At 41.1% G+C, this 20,383-nt stretch overlaps 2 protein-coding genes across 2 annotated transcripts; one reads left to right on the forward strand and one right to left on the reverse strand.

Annotated features, from left to right (window-relative positions):
• Nucleotides 1-967: 967 nt before the first annotated feature.
• Nucleotides 968-13,867, reverse strand: PTPMT1 (protein tyrosine phosphatase, mitochondrial 1). The gene is made up of 5 exons (XM_075892252.1): nt 13,531-13,867; nt 13,162-13,242; nt 11,584-11,775; nt 9,160-9,292; nt 968-5,626 (listed from the first exon to the last, which is right to left on the reverse strand). The coding sequence occupies exons 1-5, from the start codon at nt 13,681-13,683 to the stop codon at nt 5,592-5,594; spliced, it is 594 nt and encodes a 197-aa protein (XP_075748367.1). The 5' UTR covers nt 13,684-13,867; the 3' UTR covers nt 968-5,591.
• Nucleotides 13,868-14,288: 421 nt separating this feature from the next.
• On the forward strand, nt 14,289-19,576 carry Etfb (Electron transfer flavoprotein beta subunit). The gene is made up of 7 exons (XM_037422476.2): nt 14,289-14,444; nt 16,129-16,287; nt 16,812-16,970; nt 17,057-17,119; nt 17,799-17,957; nt 18,724-18,896; nt 19,461-19,576. Exons 1-6 carry the CDS (start codon nt 14,391-14,393, stop codon nt 18,892-18,894), a joined length of 765 nt encoding a protein of 254 aa, XP_037278373.1. The 5' UTR covers nt 14,289-14,390; the 3' UTR covers nt 18,895-18,896; nt 19,461-19,576.
• The last annotated feature ends 807 nt before the right edge of the window (nt 19,577-20,383 follow it).

Here is a 20,383-nt window from a genome sequence, read left to right on the forward strand (position 1 = left end):
TTCATTTAACTTGGATTTTGGAAATTGCTACCAACTTGAATGGGCGCCTCCAGCTTTCACCAAGGCCACCTGCTCATTATCTGGGTAACAGTGCGTTGTCTTTTCCCCACCTTGCTAGAAATTCTCAAAAAAAGAAAATGATCAATTCCCTTGCAGCTGGAATCTAATATTTCTAATATGCTCCCAGCTGGTGTAGTAACCGCCTAATTGGAGTCAAAACCACTATGGCTGAAGACAGTTCCCCAGCTATTTGTATATACTGCTAAGCTGCACAGAACATGGTGTTAGAGGATTTTAGAACCGGCCTGAAATCCACATTAAAGGCTACTTGCTGAATAAGCATGGATATTCAGCCTTTTCTGGAGTTTTGTGGTCTCAAACTTTTGACACTGGCTGTACATGTACATACGAGTATTTTTTTTTAAATTTTTTGTGTCGGTGCTGGCCACAATCTTTTTTTATAGCTCATGAAGCATAAAGTTCAAAGGCTGCTCAGATCCAAGACATCCAATGTAGCTAGAAAACAATCTGAAAACTTTTTAAAAACAACAATTCAGGCATGCTCAACATAGAATGTTTGATCAAAACACAAATGTAGCATCAGTGCATTTCAAATATTAATGTGTTAGCACTGAAACAAGACAAAGAGAGAAATAGAATAAAGATAGAAGTGTTACTTGTCATAGCTATTCAGTGTTAAAATTCACTGATGGAAGATGTTTTACACATTTGAATTGGCCTGAATGAGGATCTAATAGAATGCAGTTTAGCAAATTACTGACATAATAGTTGATTAGCTCTCAGACATGATCAAGACGGCAGTTTCAAAATGTAACATTTTGCAGAGACTTGGCATAAATATTTTGCAAGACCACACGCATGCACTATAGTTAGATGCATGTCAAAAAGAAGTGCCAGCGGACAACACATTTTGAGCAGGGACGATGCAGGGAAAACAAAAATCCAGTTAGTGTTACGAAAAGTTTATTAATTCCAGAAATTACATCAACAGGGCACTCTGTGTCCATCTTTTGTGCAAAAAGAGAAAGACTTGGTGCTTGTACACAGTTTGTCAGAGGGTTCAACAGAGCCGGGGACGTCTCAGTGTTTAAAATAGAATCGCTATCAATTGTATCACAGAAAAAGAAGTGCTTTACATGCTCTGTACGTACAGGTCTGTGGAAGTCAGTGGATAAGAGGTAAGAACACTGTCTTAGTTACTTTTATGCTGCTATATTTCCATGCATCCGTGGATATTAGAGCTCCAGATATGCCACGAATACCTTGCAAGGCTACGACAATCCTAAGAAACAGTGACAGCTGGCAAGAGACTTCCTGCTTGCTTTACGTAGTAAGACAGCACTGGTTCTGGATTGCATGTGTTACTTGCTCCTTTCAAATTATCTGCCTTTGGCAGCTGTACAGGCAAGTTGGAAATACTTGTGCTAGAGCTTACTTCAAGCCTTACATACTCTGTCAATTAGAAACAGAGTACCTAAATGCAAGCAACATTGGAACAAGCGCCTTCGCAAGGGTAGCCGCCTAACAAATGCTTGCTTTCCTGACGCCTTCCGACAAGACCTTGAAAGGCTGAATAGAATGGTAGCACGTATAGACTTGGAAGCAATAAACATTGAGGGTTAGTTGGCTGATAGGCCAACCAGTCAGCATTTAGACTGAGAAGTGCCAAACTGCACCAGTTGCATTCCTGCATTCATCAAACTCACCAAGTCCAATCAATTCGTTGTTACATGCTAGATTGAGACTTGGATGAAGCTATTCCATCAAGTTCATAGCTATACTACATAGTTAAGTCTGCTCTAAAATAATGTTCCATTAAAAAAAAAAATGGGACAATTTCCAGCCTTGCGATTCTCCCAAGATGGCTTGAAGTACTTATTTACAAGCAATTTAACCAATCTGTAATATCAATACCATTCCCCTTTAGGTAAGTATTCTGCTTATTTCCCTTCACTGCCACGGTTGTGTAGCACCTATCTTTCTTCTCAGTGATTGGACCAAAACTGACAACATGCAAGACACTAGCAGACAAACTTTTTTTGGGGTCAGCATTATGAAAGACGCAGTCAGAGACACGCAGTTGTGTCCCAGCGCAGCCCCACAGAAAAGTGACGATGAACCAAGTCGCCCAAATGAATGTTATGCTACAATAAAAGTCCTTAATATAACATGCGAATAATGAACATGCATCAGGTTTTGTCACCATTAGTACGAATGAAATAACTGACAATGTTATCACCCTACAAAGTGCTTATCACATTGTTAGCATACTTTGCGAAGTAAACTGAAGGTGCAGTCATACATAAATTCATGGCATCAGTAGTTTCTCAAAGTGCTGAAGAAGGCTGAACGCCAAGTTATTTTTTAACCACACTTGCTTTGATGCCTCGTTTGCAAACCCTGGATTACCACTTCCATTAAATCCGTTACATAGGCTTGTAAAACAAAATTTAGCTAGATGCAAGGTGACAGTGTCATAATGAATCAATGCCCTGATATGCACTATACCAATACGCTTGCAAAAAAATAAGTATAACAAATTTTAAACCGTATGCAGGACAATTCAATAAGGTTATAACCAACCAATGACAACTTTTAACAGGATGAAGGAGCTATGCCAGTATACACCTTGCATTATAAATGATTTCGGAAAAAGCTTGACAGTGTGTTTTTCACCTGTATTTCAAATGGACTGCTCAGCATACAAGTTCTGGTTCTGATTAAATTTTAAATTGTTCCCGAGAAATTCACTTCATACAGCCGTGGCAGTTGATGCAGATGAGCCGGTTAAATTTAGTAAAAAGCATGGGTTCACAGGATGACGACAACTAATTATTTGGTCAGCTATGTAGATGTGGCGCATCGGTGTGGGCTTGGCTGCGTGTGACCCTCCACAAATGCATGCTAGACTGTAATGTGAATTCCCCACAGCACTGCACAAGGTAGATTGGTGAGATTGGTTGCTAGTAAGCACTTCAAGATCGTGAAACTTTTTCCAGCAAGATGCCTTATTCAGCAATGAAGCATTTAATGTTCCTAATACAAAGAAGGAGGAGGAAAGGAAGGACAGGGAGCTCAGCCAGTTCTCGCAGTGGCTGAATACCCTGTGTCCTAATACAATCTCCACTTACACTATCTCCTGTGCATCTAAAATTCTGCAGCCAATAGCTGCAACATCTTGGTATACTCAAAATTTGTCATAACAGTCTGTCTTGACACTCCCACTGCTTCAGTTGATCAAGGGATACTGCTTGGTCTAGAGAGAACTCAAAAAGCTGCTCCAGCAGCAGAACAATGTAAACGAGAGCATTAAAGTTTTTGAAACCCTCTAATACATATCTCTTGAAGTCCCCTCCCTCAAGGCATTTCATCCACAAAACATCACCCACAGACACTCAACATCGGTGCAAAACATGCTAGTGGAAGACTATGATTTGCATACAGTTTTAGGTTTGTGCTTCCTTTGTCATTGTTAACATTCACTGCATCCATGACAGCTGCCAAGCATGAACAGCACACAACCCAATCATAGGTACTGGTGGCTTATGGCAGGCTACACTTTTTCGCAAAATGGCGATGCATGTAAAATTGTGAACTGCCCATAGTGCCAACTAACTCTGCATGCATTGAGAGCCGCAAAACGTACGTAGATGTCAAGCTAATTTCACAGCCCCACACAAACCTGTTAGTGCAGCAGCTTGCTGCCAAATTCACAATGGTGTACGAAAGACTCAATGGAAAAGAGCATGCACTGAGTAAAAGCAGAGCTCAACAAATATAAGCACTGCACATGTTCGAGAGAAAGTGTGCAGAGGTCAATGTGTAACATCACATGGGCCTCTAGTTTGAGAGCCGAACATTTCAAGTCCTTGATGCTGTGATACCGGCAGATGGAGACATTTTAACCAGCATTTTACACAATCACTCACTCTATGCTATCTTAACATTTGCTGAAGTGTGCATAAATCAGGAAAGTCACTGATAGGTACAGATACCATGAGCACAATGGGTGTTCCTTGTAAAAAGCAAAACTCGACCAGTGCTCCTGTCAGTCTATTTAGCCATGCTCTTGTAACACTATCATTTCAAAGCTCGAATGCAAGTATTTTCATCAAGTTTGAGCACTAGGAGAGGAGGGAAAACAAAAGCCTCGCTTTACAAGCTGTACTTGGCAAATGTCACGAATAGTATGATACACTTTTGATAGAAGTCTGCTACCACACTGGAATGAAACATCTAAACCTCAAAAACTAGAGGATGCATTACCTCTGCTTATTCATGAAATTGAATTGTGCGTAGGTATGAGGTTCAGTTGAACAGATTCTAAGCTTTGAATATGCCACGAGTGCTAGGTCATGGATTCACCTCGATCAGACAACCCACTCAAATCAAGCGCGAGATGTGTTTTATAAACTTTGTCCTCATCCACGTTTCATTCTAGCATGAGAGAACATGCACACTAGCATCTACAAGTGCTGGCTGAAACAGAGAGGATAGAAGTAGTAAGTTATCTGTGTGCAATTGACAGGCGAGCGACTACTCACGGCAGTATGCAATCCAAAAGGCACAGACTGCCTTCACCTACTTGCACTTAACTGAAAGACATGGAACTACAACTGGTTCTACACTCTGGCAGTAGAGCACCGGTGCTACAAAAACCACATGCAGAAATGTACACAAAGCCCCGAATAAAAAAATAGGCAGTTCTACTAACAGACGGTTCAGTTTTCTACTAATCGAAACTGTTGTACCACATAGCGACTGAAAACTGAATTGTTTAATTTTCTATAATCAAAGAACAATTTTGAAAAAGCAAACACAGGCAAACTGGCAAGAGGTGTGGCGATGGCAGGCCACCGTGTCTCCTGACAATCAACTTTCTCAGCGTGACACGCAGCATGATGTTATAGCTACGCAACTATGATAAGGTGGTGCAACTTCTCTGGCACTAGCATCTCCCAATTACATGTAGACCTTTGGTGTGAGAGAAAATTGCTCCCTTCACTTTGGTTGCATATAGGATGACCACATGACTTTACGTGAAATGATTGCCTATCACCACATATCCACTTTAGAATAGCACTCAAATTAACCCTTGTTTTCTTTGTTTCACATACTTTTTCTGCAATCTTTTTCTATGAATACTGTTATGTGTCACAGGCATGCATGCATGAAAGAAGCCAGAAGTCAGTACACGTACAAGTACATTATTCACACTTCCCTTGCCATCATTTTTACCCACCCCTCATTCCTAGTCAGTCTTGCGAATAGTACAACATTAAAAACTGGCAAGATTGGCTTGTATGTAGCAAAAAGCAAGGATATTAGGAAATTATATGGTGCAAAGAATGAGTCAAAATGTTAACACGTTCTTCCAAAAAGGTTTTGTTGTTTTTCTTTCTCACCATCTTTCCCACCACATTGCCACAGAACATGTATGTTGCATGCTCTGTGTCTAAGGCATCCATAATATGCTCATGTTTCTTTGATGTTTTTTTTTGTAGGTGTTCTTGCTTCACTAACTGTACTACTTACAGTGCCGTATCGTCAGATGAATGGTGAGGGGGACATCATGCAGCTGTTCTTCGGTTTCTAGTCCTGCATCCTATTTCAGGAAACAGAAAAACAAAGAAAGCAACTTAAAAGAATGACATAGATAATTAAAAGAGCACAAACAGGCACACTCACAACCACGCCATAACCCACACACAGACACTTTAGATACATCCACCGAACATAGCGCTCACTTCGAAGTGTTTCAGTGTTCGTATATAAACACACATAAGCAGCCATGTCATCGAAGCCACTATTACTGTCCTAATATAGCAGCTTCAATGATGTGGCTCAAATCACTCATAAGAAATGAAAAGAAAGCAACCACCCGTTCGTAGCATGAAGCCACAAGGAAATCCATACAAATTTCTCAGAAATGAAAGCCTCTTCCTCCACCTTGCAGGTTTCCGCAGAACTCATTTGCCACACGTAAGTAACTTTCTGTGATCGGCCATATGAGCATTAAAGCAGTTGGAAGTGAGCAGTGTGGATGGTGGATGTACCGAAAGTCCCTGCCTGGATGCAAGTGTGTTAGTTCGCACTCTTTTAATTATCTAAAATGTGTTACAAACTAGCCCAACAGCAAGTTCTTTTAACAACTTGAGTGCCCAACTAGTGTGTGTTCAGCCTCCATTACCCAACCTCATTGGTCACCTTCTCCGTTTTTTCCTGCACGTTGCTGTTCCTCACGGCACCACAGCCAATGGCGAAGCGGGCATATTTTCCGGCTCTGTGGCAGACTGAGTGTCGCGACATAAGAACGAGTGAATAGCCTTAACAGTACCAAACAGTGGCACTGCCTATTACTTTGAATACACTCTTGTACATGAGGACCCCGCAGACATCGCAGTTTAAAAGCCAACTGCAATGTAATATTAGACCACATAATGAGCCTAATTTATGGTGCACAAAATGAACAGTGTTCGTACAAACGTTTTTACATTTAGTATATGAAACCACCATGAAAGGCTTACACGAACGGATTTTTCCAATACCGCCACAGCACCACCCACAAAAATAACAAAAATACCAACATCATTGTTCAACAGCATGCAGTGTTAAGAACCAGCACAATAGCTTGTGCGACCTCCAATACTAGGAATGGACAGTGTAAATCTGACATGCCATGGTCTTGGAGCTCTCAACATCAACAAAGCACCAGGTATTAGTGATGACCATATAGGGGCTACTCAAGCAACGATATTATACAGTTACAAGTTTTACGAATTTGCCAGGTTTCTTACAATAGTATATGGTGCTGCTCTTTCGTAGCCAATTTCGGCAAAGTGAAATTTCATCGCAGTTAACCTTCAATAGAATGACTAGACAAAGGTCACAGCATTACACCAAAAGGAACAAAGTATACAGCATGTTGCAAGTATGAAAGCACCTGTATAGAAAAAAGAGAAAAAAAACTAATGCATCACATCAATGTTAGCACTATAGCACGGTTGCACCGCCTACAGAGACAAAAGGGAGCTTAGTTCAACAGGACTAAGCAATTTCAATTGGGAATAAGTGGACAACAAGGGGAAGAAGGCTCTAAGGTACACGATTCTGCCAGACTTTGAGGTCATCTCATGAAATGGACAGATATCACCTCATCAGATGACGGCATAGAAAACTACTTCCAAGAACTACTTACAGTGCTCGTATTGGCAGTAGTAGGTAAACATTTTTTAATGAAAGCGTAACATACTATACACATCTGATTCCAACTAGAACTATGCCTAAACAATCCACCCATAAGATCGCCTGGCCATACTATAGCAAAACAAGACCTCGTATATAGTTCAGAGTAGAAAATCCGGTTTGTGTTCCTTGATTTTTATCACTTTGATGCTTTTAGGTATTCACCACATTCCTCCATCCTTTCTTGCATACGTAGGGCTCACATGGTGTAATGCTTAGTGCATGGTGTGATCACAATATGTAGGATATAAACCAGTCAATGGCCAAATTTTATGCTATATGTGCATCTTTTCAAAATATAAACACCTTGTGCTGAGCTTGGAAACAATAAAGAAGACTTAAAAAAACATTGCACTGGCCACATTGTGTATGGCAGCCTGTGGAGCACTGCAACAAAATTTCATCAAAAGCATTTTTTTCTTCGCAACACCACTTAGTTTTTCAAGAATATGCACCAACTGTCAAGGCTGTGCCTACAATCAATCTTCACAGCCATCAGTGACAAAAATTATCAGCCTTTTACCACTACTATTTGAGACATTCATAAAAAAATGTTCTCACTACAGTCCACCAAAACCTGCTAGTGGCAGCAGATGAAAAGTAGCACTACCACAATACAGCCCCTCAGACGCATTTTCTCCATCTACACTGCTGCTTTACTTTGGGTTATGCCATACAATAGTGACTAATTCTGCGTTTCTCTGAGCATTTAAAGGGAAAGCACGACTACACCATATTTTCTTGAGTACAACCCCTGAATAAATACAAAAAATCCTAGGATAAGATCAGCATGCTTGTTATGTGCAAGTTTCTATGTGCCAGGTGACCTCACAGCAATGCAGGAAAGGCATTAACGACAGCGCCACTTCAAAATGATAGCACATAACAATGGGGGAGTGACGCTATTGAATAGAACAAAGTGAAAATAAAAGGCTGGCAATTTTTTAGTATAATTAGTAAGATCCTCTTCATAAAGGTGCACAGGTAACCTACACATTGAAAATGTCCAAATAGTATGCAAGAATTTTAAAAAATTATTCTGCAAGTTGTAGTTGCAGATGTGGGCTATATGAAGGCGAGGGTAATACACAAGAAAATATAATGCTACTTTCTAGCAATGATGGTTTTGTTTGCAAGTTTTTGGACAAGATTTCACACCTAGTGTTGACGTCTTATTGAAATGCTTCTCTGGCCTGTTGGTAAGTTATGTTAAACATAAGCTTGAAAGAGGGAATAATAGTACTTAAATGCAAGATTGTGGAGGCACATCTTACTAAAAAAATGTTGCTCTTAACAATAAGTCAGCACTTTGTCATGCTCACTAACAAGGAATGCATCTAGAGCACTTGGCAAAGTTTAAGTCAAGCTGTCTGATGCAAGAATTCTGTTTTAACATAACATTTTCTTCAGTTAAACTAACAAATTTAGGTTAGCACCTGTCCTGCCACCATCGTAAATAAAATTTGAGTGGGTAGCGGATTATAATTTACAGTAGTAGACGCAGCCACTCTCTTCATTCTACCAACATATCGCTGATGCTAGCGTTCCTTGTTACATAACAAGCAATTCTTAGTGGCCCAGCAATCATTTTCAATCACTAGGCAGTATAATGTCTATGAGTATGTCACACTCACATCTGCAGCCACAAGCAGGAGATGGAAATCGATACCTTGGGGAAGAGAATGCAGCAAAACTGTCTAGTACTCAAGGAGCCAGACCTGCACTCTCCTCATTTGGGCGACAGAATCATAAATACAAGGGCTGCGAGAATTGCCAGAGCTGGCACAAACCTTCCAGCCCTACACCCTTCTAGAGGCACATTTCAATGCAATGAGTGGCAAGCAAGTGTTGCGATTAATTAGCCGGGGCTGTTGCCGATGACAGGAGGGTCACCTGATTCCAGCGAAGCAGCAACATTCTTGTTGAAGTAGGTGTGCAGCGCCTCCCACTGGGCATAGTGCAGCAGAATGTGTGGCCGCTTCTGACGCAGAAGATCCACCGTCTTTTGCGGTGTCCACTGGTACCTCTGAGGAAACAAAGACAACTGCATATAGTAAGACACTTAAAGTTCACTACTACAACATCCTCGTTCATTGCAATTGCGCTGACTTTCTAGCAAAAGCCAAGGTTCGCAAGTTGCACAACCATCTCATTTCACTCTTATTTTAAAGGACACGGAAGGAAACTTTTGTCACCAGAATTTTCACCCAAATCGAAAGATTGAGTGCTCAAGTCGTTGGAGACAATCTTCATTTCAAGCAGAAAATAAAGAAGAGTAATAAATTTACCAATTTTTTACAAACTCCTGCATCTAGTAGTCATGCCGTGAACTATAGAGGAAGTGAAGTTTAGTGACGTTTTATGCACCAGAAATGGCATGGCAATAATGCTAGCTATTGCTGGTGTCTTTCAAACTGCTCAGTTCCCATTACAGTAGCTATAGAACCTCTACCCACGGCACAGGTAGCAAACAAAGCACCCGGCTGGGGTAAAGCCCCTAAACGGTGGGGCACACCTCAGCACCTTAGTAGAAGGGGCAGAAAGAGGTGTACAGAGGAGGTGGAGAACAGGAAGAAGAGGACAGAAAAATGCGCATCCGGCATCCACCATGGCACGTCACAGCTTGCGTTGGCATGCGCCTGTCGCGCACAGACAATCCTGCAAAAATACAGCGAACTTTTCAAAAATACAATGTGAAATAAACTCTGCTTATTGTAAAAGTTGCCTTCCAAGTAGAATTTTAATGATTTCATCAGTTTTTCCAACCTTTGGTCAGTATTCATTTAAACCATTCTGCATATGTTTTAGAATGAACAGCATGTACACAAGTTTTAATTGACAAAATACAAAAAATGAACTTCAAACAAGTGACTTGATTGGAAATTATGCAAATATCAGCCCCATTCTGCATTTGACAAAGCTTGCGCTAACCACGCTTGCCTACTTTCTTGATGTCTGCCTACAATATGTGGGAACAGATCGACATTTTTGTATCGGACTCATATTATGATACGGCTGCCATGATCTGCAATCAAACCTACAATATAACCGAGTATCACAAAGCCGTGACTCTCGAGCCACACCATGACAGTAGTCCTATGAAAAATAATAAAGGCTGCATACCGTTGCAGTGTAGCATATCAATTTTGTCATATGTATGACTGATCAAACTGCACCACCATTTATAATGTGACAGCAACACACTTGATATGGACTTGCCCAGGTTCTCATTTAAGCTGTATTTACCACCTTTGAGCAAAAGGCCCCAACTGACCTTGATGACTGATTTTATGGGCCACTTAATCATTCAATTCTAGACTTTCTGCACAGATCAAGTCTGTTCGTGTACATCTGACACAGTTTTGCAATATGCCTAAGGTGAAACTTTCAGAGCCTTGGGAGAAAAAAAAATCAGAGTAAGTTCTAGGAAAATTAAGGCACAAAGCCTATTTCTTGCTCACCACCTCGATAGAAGATGGGTCCCAATTTCAATTATGTTGTACACAGTCTAACATACTGCTCACTACATGTTCAAAGCATGGTTCAAAGTTGGATACTGAAACTGAAAGTTTTAAAATCAAAACAAATAGTTTTTTTCTGAAGCAAAAAAAAAATTATTTGCAAAGACTGCAGACGTGGATGACAGACCGCAATAGCCAAGAATAGAGCAATAAAACTGCCGATGCTTGCTGGAGGAAAACTTCATGCATAAACTAAGACAGATGGATGCACATTTCCTCAAGGCTGTCAAGAAGGAAGTGGCAAGCCACAGAAACTTTTCCTCAGCACATAGGACCCCAGGGAACAACAAAAGCATGAAACTACCAATGTTGCGTCTGCATTCAGCAGACTATGGCATAGACTATGTGACACTGCATATAAATATTTTGAATATCACGGAATGACCATTCAACAGTAGTTCACTGTCAAAGCAGCCTCAATGAATGCTGCAAAAATACAAATGTTCACGTAGCTAATGACAACATATTGAATATGCTACCTACCACGATTTAATATAGACAATTGATTATGATGTGAACAGAATGCCCACTTGAATTTCAACAAAGAGCTACAAATGTTATTGCCAACTTTAATGAGATATGAAGTTGTGGTTAATTTTCAATGCATAGCATGTTGAACAACAACTTTTTCCTTTTTCATGTTCATAAAGGTTTACAAAGCCAGATCAGATATTTTGATTTTCTTTTTGGGAGGGGTACGGGAGGGGTGGGCTGCTGACCCGCTACCTTTGGGTCAGCAGTCGAGCACTAAACCAGCATGGCAAATTTGTGTTAAATAAATGTGCTGTGCACAAACCTGCATCAAGTAGCAGCCGACCAGCGTTGCACTGCGTGTCCTGCCAGCCTTGCAGTGAACGTAGACAGAGTGGCCAGTGCCTTCGAAACTTTGGATGAATTGCACACCGCGTTGGAGCTTTTCCTGACAGGGTGTCTCGAAGATGTCCGTCGTGCTCAACTGGAGAAACTTGACACCACATTTTTCCCACTCCTGAAAAGAACAGCAGTTTCACACACGTGTCACTGCAGCATGGCACGTATTTTTCTTACATATAACCACTCCAAGAACTCTCCACAGCAGTATTGTCCAGATTGATAAACACAACAAATGAACAGCATTTTCCTGCAGCTAAGCTACCGAGAGGTACATTACTTCAAACAGAGTGTACGAGTTAAGGTGAGGGCAGAACAAGCTCGTCTGTTTAAAAAATAAAAGCTTAATTATTGTAAAAAAAATAACATGATAGCAAGCTCAATTGATCCAGTACTGATTTCAATCAATGAATTTGATTGATGGTGGCTTCCCAGAACTCGAATTTAAACATATCTGCAACTGAACTCAAGTGCACTTGCTACGGCTACGGGCGACTTCGACAGAAATTCTTAGTTTCTGACCTTGTGTACAAACTGCGAAGAAAGTGGACAGAAAAACACTCATTTCCTACTCACTTGGTATCGCGTATACCTAATGTGTGGGAGGTGTAGGTTTAACTGACAGCTTTTTTTTTCATAGTTTTATTCTTCTTTACTGTGTGTAAATTCTCCTGCAATTTGCATGGCTTTATTCCACGTCCATTTGAAGTGCTTTTGGGTCTAACAGAAGGTAAACCACCTTGGCTACCCCTTTTTTTTTTCATAAGCCATAGGTTCTTCATTAAATAAAGCACCTATGACTTATGGAAAAAAAAGGGGGGAGGGGGGGTGGCCGAGGGTGCAAGAGAAGGGAGATAGACAAAATATATTTCTCAGAAACAAATCCCTTTCTTATGTATGTGCCTCCACTCCTCATTCTGCGATGAAGTCAAGAACAAGCCTAACTCTCTGTCTTAAACAAAAAAGGACCATGCACTGTGCTCAGCATCAGTTCGCATCATAGAGAATCATTAAGAACTGTAGAATAACAGGTTATATGGACCATTCTGTTTGCAAGCTAAGTATGAATCACATTACACAAATGTGAGGTGGTGTTGAAATTGCTTTAACTTTTCCGTATGTAAAGCAAGCCCGTCAGACACGGTAACCATGCAGGCTCACACATTTTGGTGGGCCGAGTTCCTAGGTTACAACATAATCACACAAAAGTGATGTTAGAGCTTACTCAGATTTAAACATTGGAGAATACTGAGGCACAAATGAGGGTGTGCGTTTTGTTCACAGTCGCGTTTTGACAATGTATGCACACGTTCTTCAACATTGCGTTTTTCTTCTATTTTCAGCGACCGCGAAATAATCTGCACCCCTTAATAGATATCCAGTACCTCTAAACTCCGCCTGTTCATTTTTTTTTTTTACTTTTTCACCCCGAACTGTGACAAATGCGGGAGCAGTCACTCTTACGCTTTGCGCCGACTAAGGAGACGGTCAAAAGAACACTTACTTCCTTACTCGTGACCCAATATCGCAGCTCAAAGTCTTCGTTCATTGACACGACCCCTCTCACGTTCTCCTCTTCGAGCAACTGAAAGAGACAGAAAGAACACGCACGCAGTGCCAAAGGTTGCGCGAAATATGCAAATATATGTCTACAGCAATGCTCTGCGGAAGCAGGCAACACGAAGGTATCAAAATGCTGACCGGACCAGACATTCGAACTTTCCGAAAGAAGTGTGCGCGACGGCGGCGATTTACTGCAGTCCACGTGCATTGGCTTTAGAAACGACTTCAACCAATCCAACGAGGTTAATACGCTGTGGTTGCGGAGAATGCGAAAAAAAAAAATGCGCATAAAAGCCGTCACAACTCATACCTTCGGTGTGATGCTCCGGAAAGGTAGTGCCCCGAGAATAACGGTATCGTCGATGCGGTCGTACCACCGCCTCGTCGACACACGCTCCATAACGACATTGTAGATTAATGAGGGATAAAAAGTAACCCTCGAAAACATTCCGTGAAATTTCATACACTCCCGGTTCGGTGCACTGGCCACAATTCCAGCGCACTGGCGTTTGGATTCGTGTAGTCTGCTTTAGGGCTTTCGCCTGTGCGAAAGGAATGATGGGACACGAGTCACGTGACAACACTGATGTTGATGTTTTTGTTGTTGTTTTTTTCGTGAAAGGTGTGAAAAAATGAAAACTCAGTCACAAGCTTTCATGGCCAATTCCTCAAAGCGGGTATGTGCCAGTGCTTATAGCAAGTAAACAATGTGTAAGAGGCTACAAGAGCATTCAGAAAAGCTTGTGTAAAGGCTAGTTACATGCAAAGACAGCAAATAATTCTGCTGTTCCTGTGTGCTGTTTTTTTTTAGTTTGTGCTTTTCGATTTTGCAGCACTCTTTTTGCATCACGAAGAAAAAAAAGAACGCTTATTTTTTTCTTTATATTAATACATCGTACATACAGGAGCATAGCCTCTAAGATTTACACCTAATACTCGCACTAACCTCCATTAAAAAGGCCTTGTAGAGATGCGCAAGAGGCAAGGTCACTCGTCACAATAAACAGCAATTATTATAATAACTGCGCAACAAAATTTATGAGTAGTATATTGTTTACTACTACAAATATTTTGGCTTGTGTGGACTCCGAGATGTAGAACAACGCATGGCCAATTTATTAAACGGCAGGTGACGCGTCGTACGCTTTCACTTTCAGACTGCTGTACATCATGGCGCTCAGGGTGCTCGTCGGCTGCAAGCGTGTGATTGATTATGCGGTCAAAGTATGTATCTGCTCTTATTCATGTCCCGCTTGCATTAGCATCTGCGCGCTAAAGCATCCGCTTGCGCCGAGACGGTCGCTGTCATTACTAGACACTTCTGCGCGTTTTGCAGAACTGTATATCGGGCCGCTCTAGGAGAGCTCGCTTAGCGAAGTTTCTAATTTTAATCATTCTTAACGTGTTTGTTCAAACGTGGCCTGGATAAACCTTACGCGCGTAGCTGACCTTACCACGTGTCCACACATGCGCGCGTACAAAATCCACGTGACGGGATAAGTTTGAACGGATAAGATCCACGGAAAAAAGAGTGTGCGGCATACTTGATCGCTAGCCGATATGCCTCGCGGCCTGTATAGGTATATGCCCTTCAGATTCGACTTTTTCCGGTTGCAGATTTGATGCCTACGTGGTCCCTTGCATTAAATGACGCCCATCTCGCTTTTCTGTTGCACATACACTTGTCAATTGAACAAGGTCTACTGGGCCTTTTAACGATAAATATGGGAACAGGAGCGCTCAACTTCAGAGAATGATGTGTGCAGTTTTGTTTGCGAACTAGAAACCTTTGAGATCATGAATTATACCTGAAGTAGTGTTTATGTTCATGTCGGCGCCCAAAGCCTCTGAACAAAGCCGGCCACTATTTTAAACAGGATACGTTTGCTGACAGCATGACGATCGCACGTAAGGCAGCAAAATGTTGTACTAACACGTTCATTGCCGGCAGTAGGTACAAACAGGATCCAGCGGCCGGGGTACAAATTTCGTTCGGCGAATATTTGCGTATCCGTTTAACCTACTTGCGTACTTTTTTTCCTTATATAAATTGAGAACTCATAATTACTCGTATTGGTTTGTCTTGAAATGAAAATTGCCCGTTGCTGCTCTCGACATAACTGGTAGGCTGAATTCTAGATAAAGTATTGTGTGTTTAAGTGATACGCAGAAACTGGCCTTCGCGTGTAGACGTACCAGTATGGTTACAAATTGCCTTGAAGGAACTGAAAAGGCAGTTTTTGTGATAGATTTTTTTTTCTCATAGCGGAAAGGTTTCCAGTAAGAGTGTTAGATCACACAACTGTAAGGCGAAAACACTGTGGAACATTTTTTATCATATGTTTTATCTCCAGTGAATATGGAAGTTCTACACTGAAGGCAAATAGGCTAGTGCGATAATGGTTGTGTACTAGCATAGGTAAAAAACAGATGACAATATAAAGCTATGAAAAAGTTCAAGTTAGCTGTCCTGTTCGTTTTTTGTTTTTAATATGGACTACATAACTGCAACGAAACACCACAGCTTGCTGTACGAGTACCTGCTCCAAATAAACCCCAGTGCCATGCAGTGAGGGACAGAATGGAAAAAGCATAGCCCCACAGTCCAGAAGGTATGACAGTATGAATTGGCAAATGTACGTGGCTAGCACTTCGTTTAAAATTTAAGAGAAAGATGGGCAGGACAGCAATTATTCGTGGTACGTTAGTGGCAGATAAGGTGACTAAAGTGACTTCCATGCACCTTGTCTTGAACGAGTGGATACAGTAACAAGATCCGATATTTGTTGGCATGGACCAGAGACAGCTGATGCATTTTAACAGTTGTGGGGAATCTTGCAGAGACCTTTTGTCTAAAGGTTTCAAGTTTGTAGATAGAGATGGTAACATCTGCTGCTCCTCTGTACAGATACGTGTCAAGCCCGACAAAACAGGAGTGGTGACTGAGGGTGTCAAGCACAGCTTAAATCCTTTTGACGAGATTGCCGTAGAAGAAGCAGTACGATTGAAGGAGAAGAAAGTAGCTGGCGAGATAATCGCTGTGTCATGTGGGCCTGCTTCATGTCAGGTAAAGTGCTGCTTCTTTCTTGGAATTTAATTAGGTTTAGTGCTAGAGCACTGTGCACATGCTAATGCCTTGTTTTGCTGTGTTCTGTTCATATTACATTACTCTCGCAGGAAAATTAAACTAAAGAACGAAACGAAAGTTGGTTGAAGCTTGATTACTTGCAATTGTGGCCTATGCTTTTCCTGCGATCAGGCACTAAATTGCTGTCTAGCCTCCAAGCAGAGCACCTGTGAAATGATTAGTGCACTGGAGGGGGTTAAGTGTTATAAGATTTTGTCGTTTGGTCCCAATTTTATTGCAACTTCTCTTTCTCCTTATTTTATACTTTTCTCTGCTCCCTCCAGGTATTGTAGGCTTTCTGTAATTTATTTCAAGTAACATGTTGCGTTACTGATAATGGCCTCCATGATGTAGAATGTTCATCGTATTTTTAAATTTACTTTTTCTACTCAAAATTTTAAGTTAGCTTTCTCCTAAGTACCTTTTTTTCTTTTTTAGCATTAATACATTTTTTTGTTCTCTAGGAAACACTGAGGACAGCGTTAGCCATGGGTGCGGACAAAGCCATTCATGTAGAAGTAGAAGGCAAGGAGTACGAGACATTGCAGCCTCTGCATGTTTCCAAAATCTTGGCAAAACTGGCAGCTGACAACAAAGTGGATGTTATTATCGTAGGGAAACAGGTGAGAATTGGCAGGTTTCTTCCTCGCAGTTATTTGTTTTCCCAATAGAGGAATGCATTTGACACTTGTTGCCCTTTCCATCACAGGCTATCGACGATGACAGCAATCAGACAGCCCAAATGACAGCTGGAATCTTAGACTGGCCACAGGTGAGGCTGCTCGTTGCATGACGCCACAGAAAAATACAGAATAAGTGCAATATTTTAGTTCGTATTCCATTATCTGTAATCCAGCCTCCATTATTTGTATTTCAGTGAAGTACTACAAATTTCATATGTCCTCTCCCAATTTTAGTGTCTTTAAAAAAGCTCATTTTGTTCCTCCGACTTAGCACTCAAAACTGCAAACTGTGTTCGCACACGGGTTGAGGGCAGTGACTTTATTTTTATTTATTTATGACATACTGCAGGCCCAGGTAAGGGCCCATGTTATTTTCACAATAGGTGTCTCACTCCAAGTTAATTTTTTGTTGAAGCAGCTCGCACAGCACGAAGACGAAGAAAGAGCACAAAATGGGTGTTGTTGGTGATTATCGTCGACAATCCATAAATGTGCTGAAAGTGTTCCGATGGAACAGCGTTGGTCTGAACTTTGAGAAGTTTGAGATAATGAACGAAGTCCAGTTCCTTGATATGAAACTAGTTTTTACCAACACGTGTGTTGAAACAGCGCCTGTTTTGTGCTCCTCTTTCTTCGTCCACGTCCCGTGCGAGCTGCTTCAACCAAGGATTAACGCCCACCAATTTGCTCGCAAAGTTTCTATTCTTATGCAGTCTCCCGGAGCCTTTCTTTGATGTACATTGCTTCTTCCTTCATGGCTGCTTTTAGGCTACTTTTGCTTCCAAGATTGAGAAAGATGGCGATGGCCTCAAGGTGACCAGAGAAATCGATGGTGGCCTCGAGCATATCAAGGTGAAGCTGCCTGCCGTCATAAGCGCAGATCTCCGGCTGAATGAGCCCCGATATGCCACACTCCCCAACATCATGGTTAGTGTCATGCTTGTCATCGAACTTTGTTACTTTTCTTCCACCCCCCCCCCCCCCCCGGTAATGTTCTATTGGCTGGCATAAGGTGAAGTTTTATCATATACATTCACATACTTTCTCATTTTCATTTTCATATACTTTCTCATTTTCAATGCCTGTACGTTGATTACATGTGATGGTGTACTACTCTCACTTACTCATGAATGCATTATGCCAGTTAAAATTTCTTAGTCGCAAAATGCACGTGCACATGCACACACACACATTTGGGCATTTGATATGTGTACTTTATAACTGCATGGTGAGAAAACGTGCATTGCGTTCAGCTTCTTTGACCTGTGCAATTTATCAGTCTTGTCAAATAACTGCTTTGTGCAAGCCGAGTAGGAGTGCATGACAGCAATGTTTTGAATGCATAACGCAGCATTCTTCCACAGTGCATTATTTTTGTTTTAGTGTAGAAAAATAGCTTTAATTATAGTTGGAAGCCAACTTCAGCTTATTAGGCACACAGTCCATAAATGTCATATCCAAAATGGTAATGCTTTAGAACATGTAAAAACCATGAATTTGTGACACAGTTCCAAAAAACAAAAAAGGCATCAAGTTGGTGATGTGTAATGTTTGAATTATTAAAACAGTGCAGTAAGGTAACTGCTGCCTGAAGTAGTGAACCGTCAAATGGCAAGCTTTGAATAGTTTGTGACCTATTGTTTGGTTAACCTCTCTGCCTTTCCTTTGTCTCTCTCGATTCTCGTCGGTGCAGAAAGCCAAGAAGAAGCCCCTAGAGAAGAAGACACCCAAGGACCTTGGTGTGGATGTAGGTTCTCGTATTGACATTGTGAGCGTCGAGGACCCGCCAACCAGAGAAGCTGGTACCAAGGTGGAGTCTGTGGACGAGCTACTAGAGAAGTTGAAGGCCCTGGGGCGTATCTAAAGGTAGGCCTCCCACTTCAGGCTGGGCTGCTATGTCTAGGTTGCCACTGATTTGCGAGGTAAATTATTTGCTGTGAATGTGAACAGGTACCTCCTCATGAGTTGTCGTAAAATGGCCATGTGGATTGTTTCACACATTATTTCTCTGCTTGTGTTACTCTAGTTGCCGTCTTGAGTGCTTACTGCCCGTTTTGTTTTACTCACAAACTCTTCGACTCTGATGTGATTAATGATTGCTGCTTATATGTGTATAGTGTGCCAATAGAGTTTGTAGCATACTAGTATAATCAACCATTTCATTAGTATGTAAGAAATAAGGATAGATGAGCATGTTAAGCAATTGTATTGAGTGGTTTATTGCCCATGTCTGACCTCAAATTCTTAGAAAATAGTTGTGAAATGTCCAGCACCTGTATAGTTTCACAATGCTTCTCTGGTTGCAATAAATGTGTTGCGATGTATGGTGTGCTGGAAAACACTTTTCTGCTTTTAGATTACCAAATGGAATTCAGCTGTAATGCATATGTACATGTATTATCCTGAATAGATGACCCTCTTCTTTCACAGATGTTTGGCTCAACTTTGCGCAGCTCAATATGTCCTTGAAGTTCCAGGTGGAAGCAAAGTAGTCAACAAATTGTACACCTGTCCAGAAGTGATTAAAATAAGATATTTTTACATTCTCTCCTGCTACTTCATTCCAAGTTATGTTGCATGTCTGCAATTACTATGAAGTCTAGGCACAAACTGTGCTCAAGAGATCAAATTTCATATAGCAAAGCTCACAATTTCACTACTGAATTCTCCTTGACAATGCTTTTCATAACTGAACTGGAAAGTTATGATGTATGGTACCATTATGTGTATAACTCTAAACAGGTTACTTAAATTATCAAGGCTTCATTGGTCTACAAGTTTTAGACAACATCCAGTGCAAGCACTACTTTGCTTACTAGTTTATACAGCTCCATAATTACCAAGCATTTCATTTCTGGTATTATTGCCAAAGTTTGTTCAATTTTCTATTTATGCATGCATGGGTGTCATGTTACCAGAACATTTAAATTGACTCTGCCATAGGGAAGAAATTCCAACAAGTTCCAAGTTTATAATCCACTACACTAAACGTACACCCAAATCTGAGTACACGGGCCTACATTTCCGCCTCCATCGGAAATGCAGCCGCCACAGCCGGGATTTGATCTCGCGACCTGAGTAGTACAATTCCTTTTAAACAAGCTTGGTTATAGTTATTTCCTGTATGGAAAAATGGCTTAAATCAATTACATATTAATTTTCTCAGCCTTACTACAATTCCACAAACACTGTGAACAAAACGAGTTGGCATGACTATTTCATTGTCTTTCACAGTCACTTATGCTGTTTACTCCACTTCTTTCCCTCAAACTTTTGTCATCCTTTACTCCCTAATGAAGACAGCGGCATCATCCATGCGAGGAATTGAGAAAGTAACTTACAGCATACAAACT

This window comes from Rhipicephalus microplus, chromosome 4 (assembly GCF_043290135.1).
Source record: "Rhipicephalus microplus isolate Deutch F79 chromosome 4, USDA_Rmic, whole genome shotgun sequence".
Lineage (NCBI taxonomy): Eukaryota > Metazoa > Arthropoda > Arachnida > Ixodida > Ixodidae > Rhipicephalus > Rhipicephalus microplus.

Excerpts from the sequence above, each read along its gene's own strand:
- PTPMT1 (XM_075892252.1), bottom strand. The coding sequence starts at position 13,683 with ATGAAATTTCACGGAATGTTTTCGAGGGTTACTTTTTATCCCTCATTA. Across the intron at positions 9,293-11,583 it reads TCGGCTGCTACTTGATGCAG|AGGTACCAGTGGACACCGCA; the intron begins GTTTGTGCACAG and ends TTGTTTCCTCAG. Across the intron at positions 5,627-9,159 it reads TGCTGCTTCGCTGGAATCAG|GATGCAGGACTAGAAACCGA; the intron begins GTGACCCTCCTG and ends TTCCTGAAATAG.
- Etfb (XM_037422476.2), top strand. The coding sequence starts at position 14,391 with ATGGCGCTCAGGGTGCTCGTCGGCTGCAAGCGTGTGATTGATTATGCG. Across the intron at positions 16,971-17,056 it reads TTATTATCGTAGGGAAACAG|GCTATCGACGATGACAGCAA; the intron begins GTGAGAATTGGC and ends TTTCCATCACAG. Across the intron at positions 17,120-17,798 it reads GAATCTTAGACTGGCCACAG|GCTACTTTTGCTTCCAAGAT; the intron begins GTGAGGCTGCTC and ends GGCTGCTTTTAG.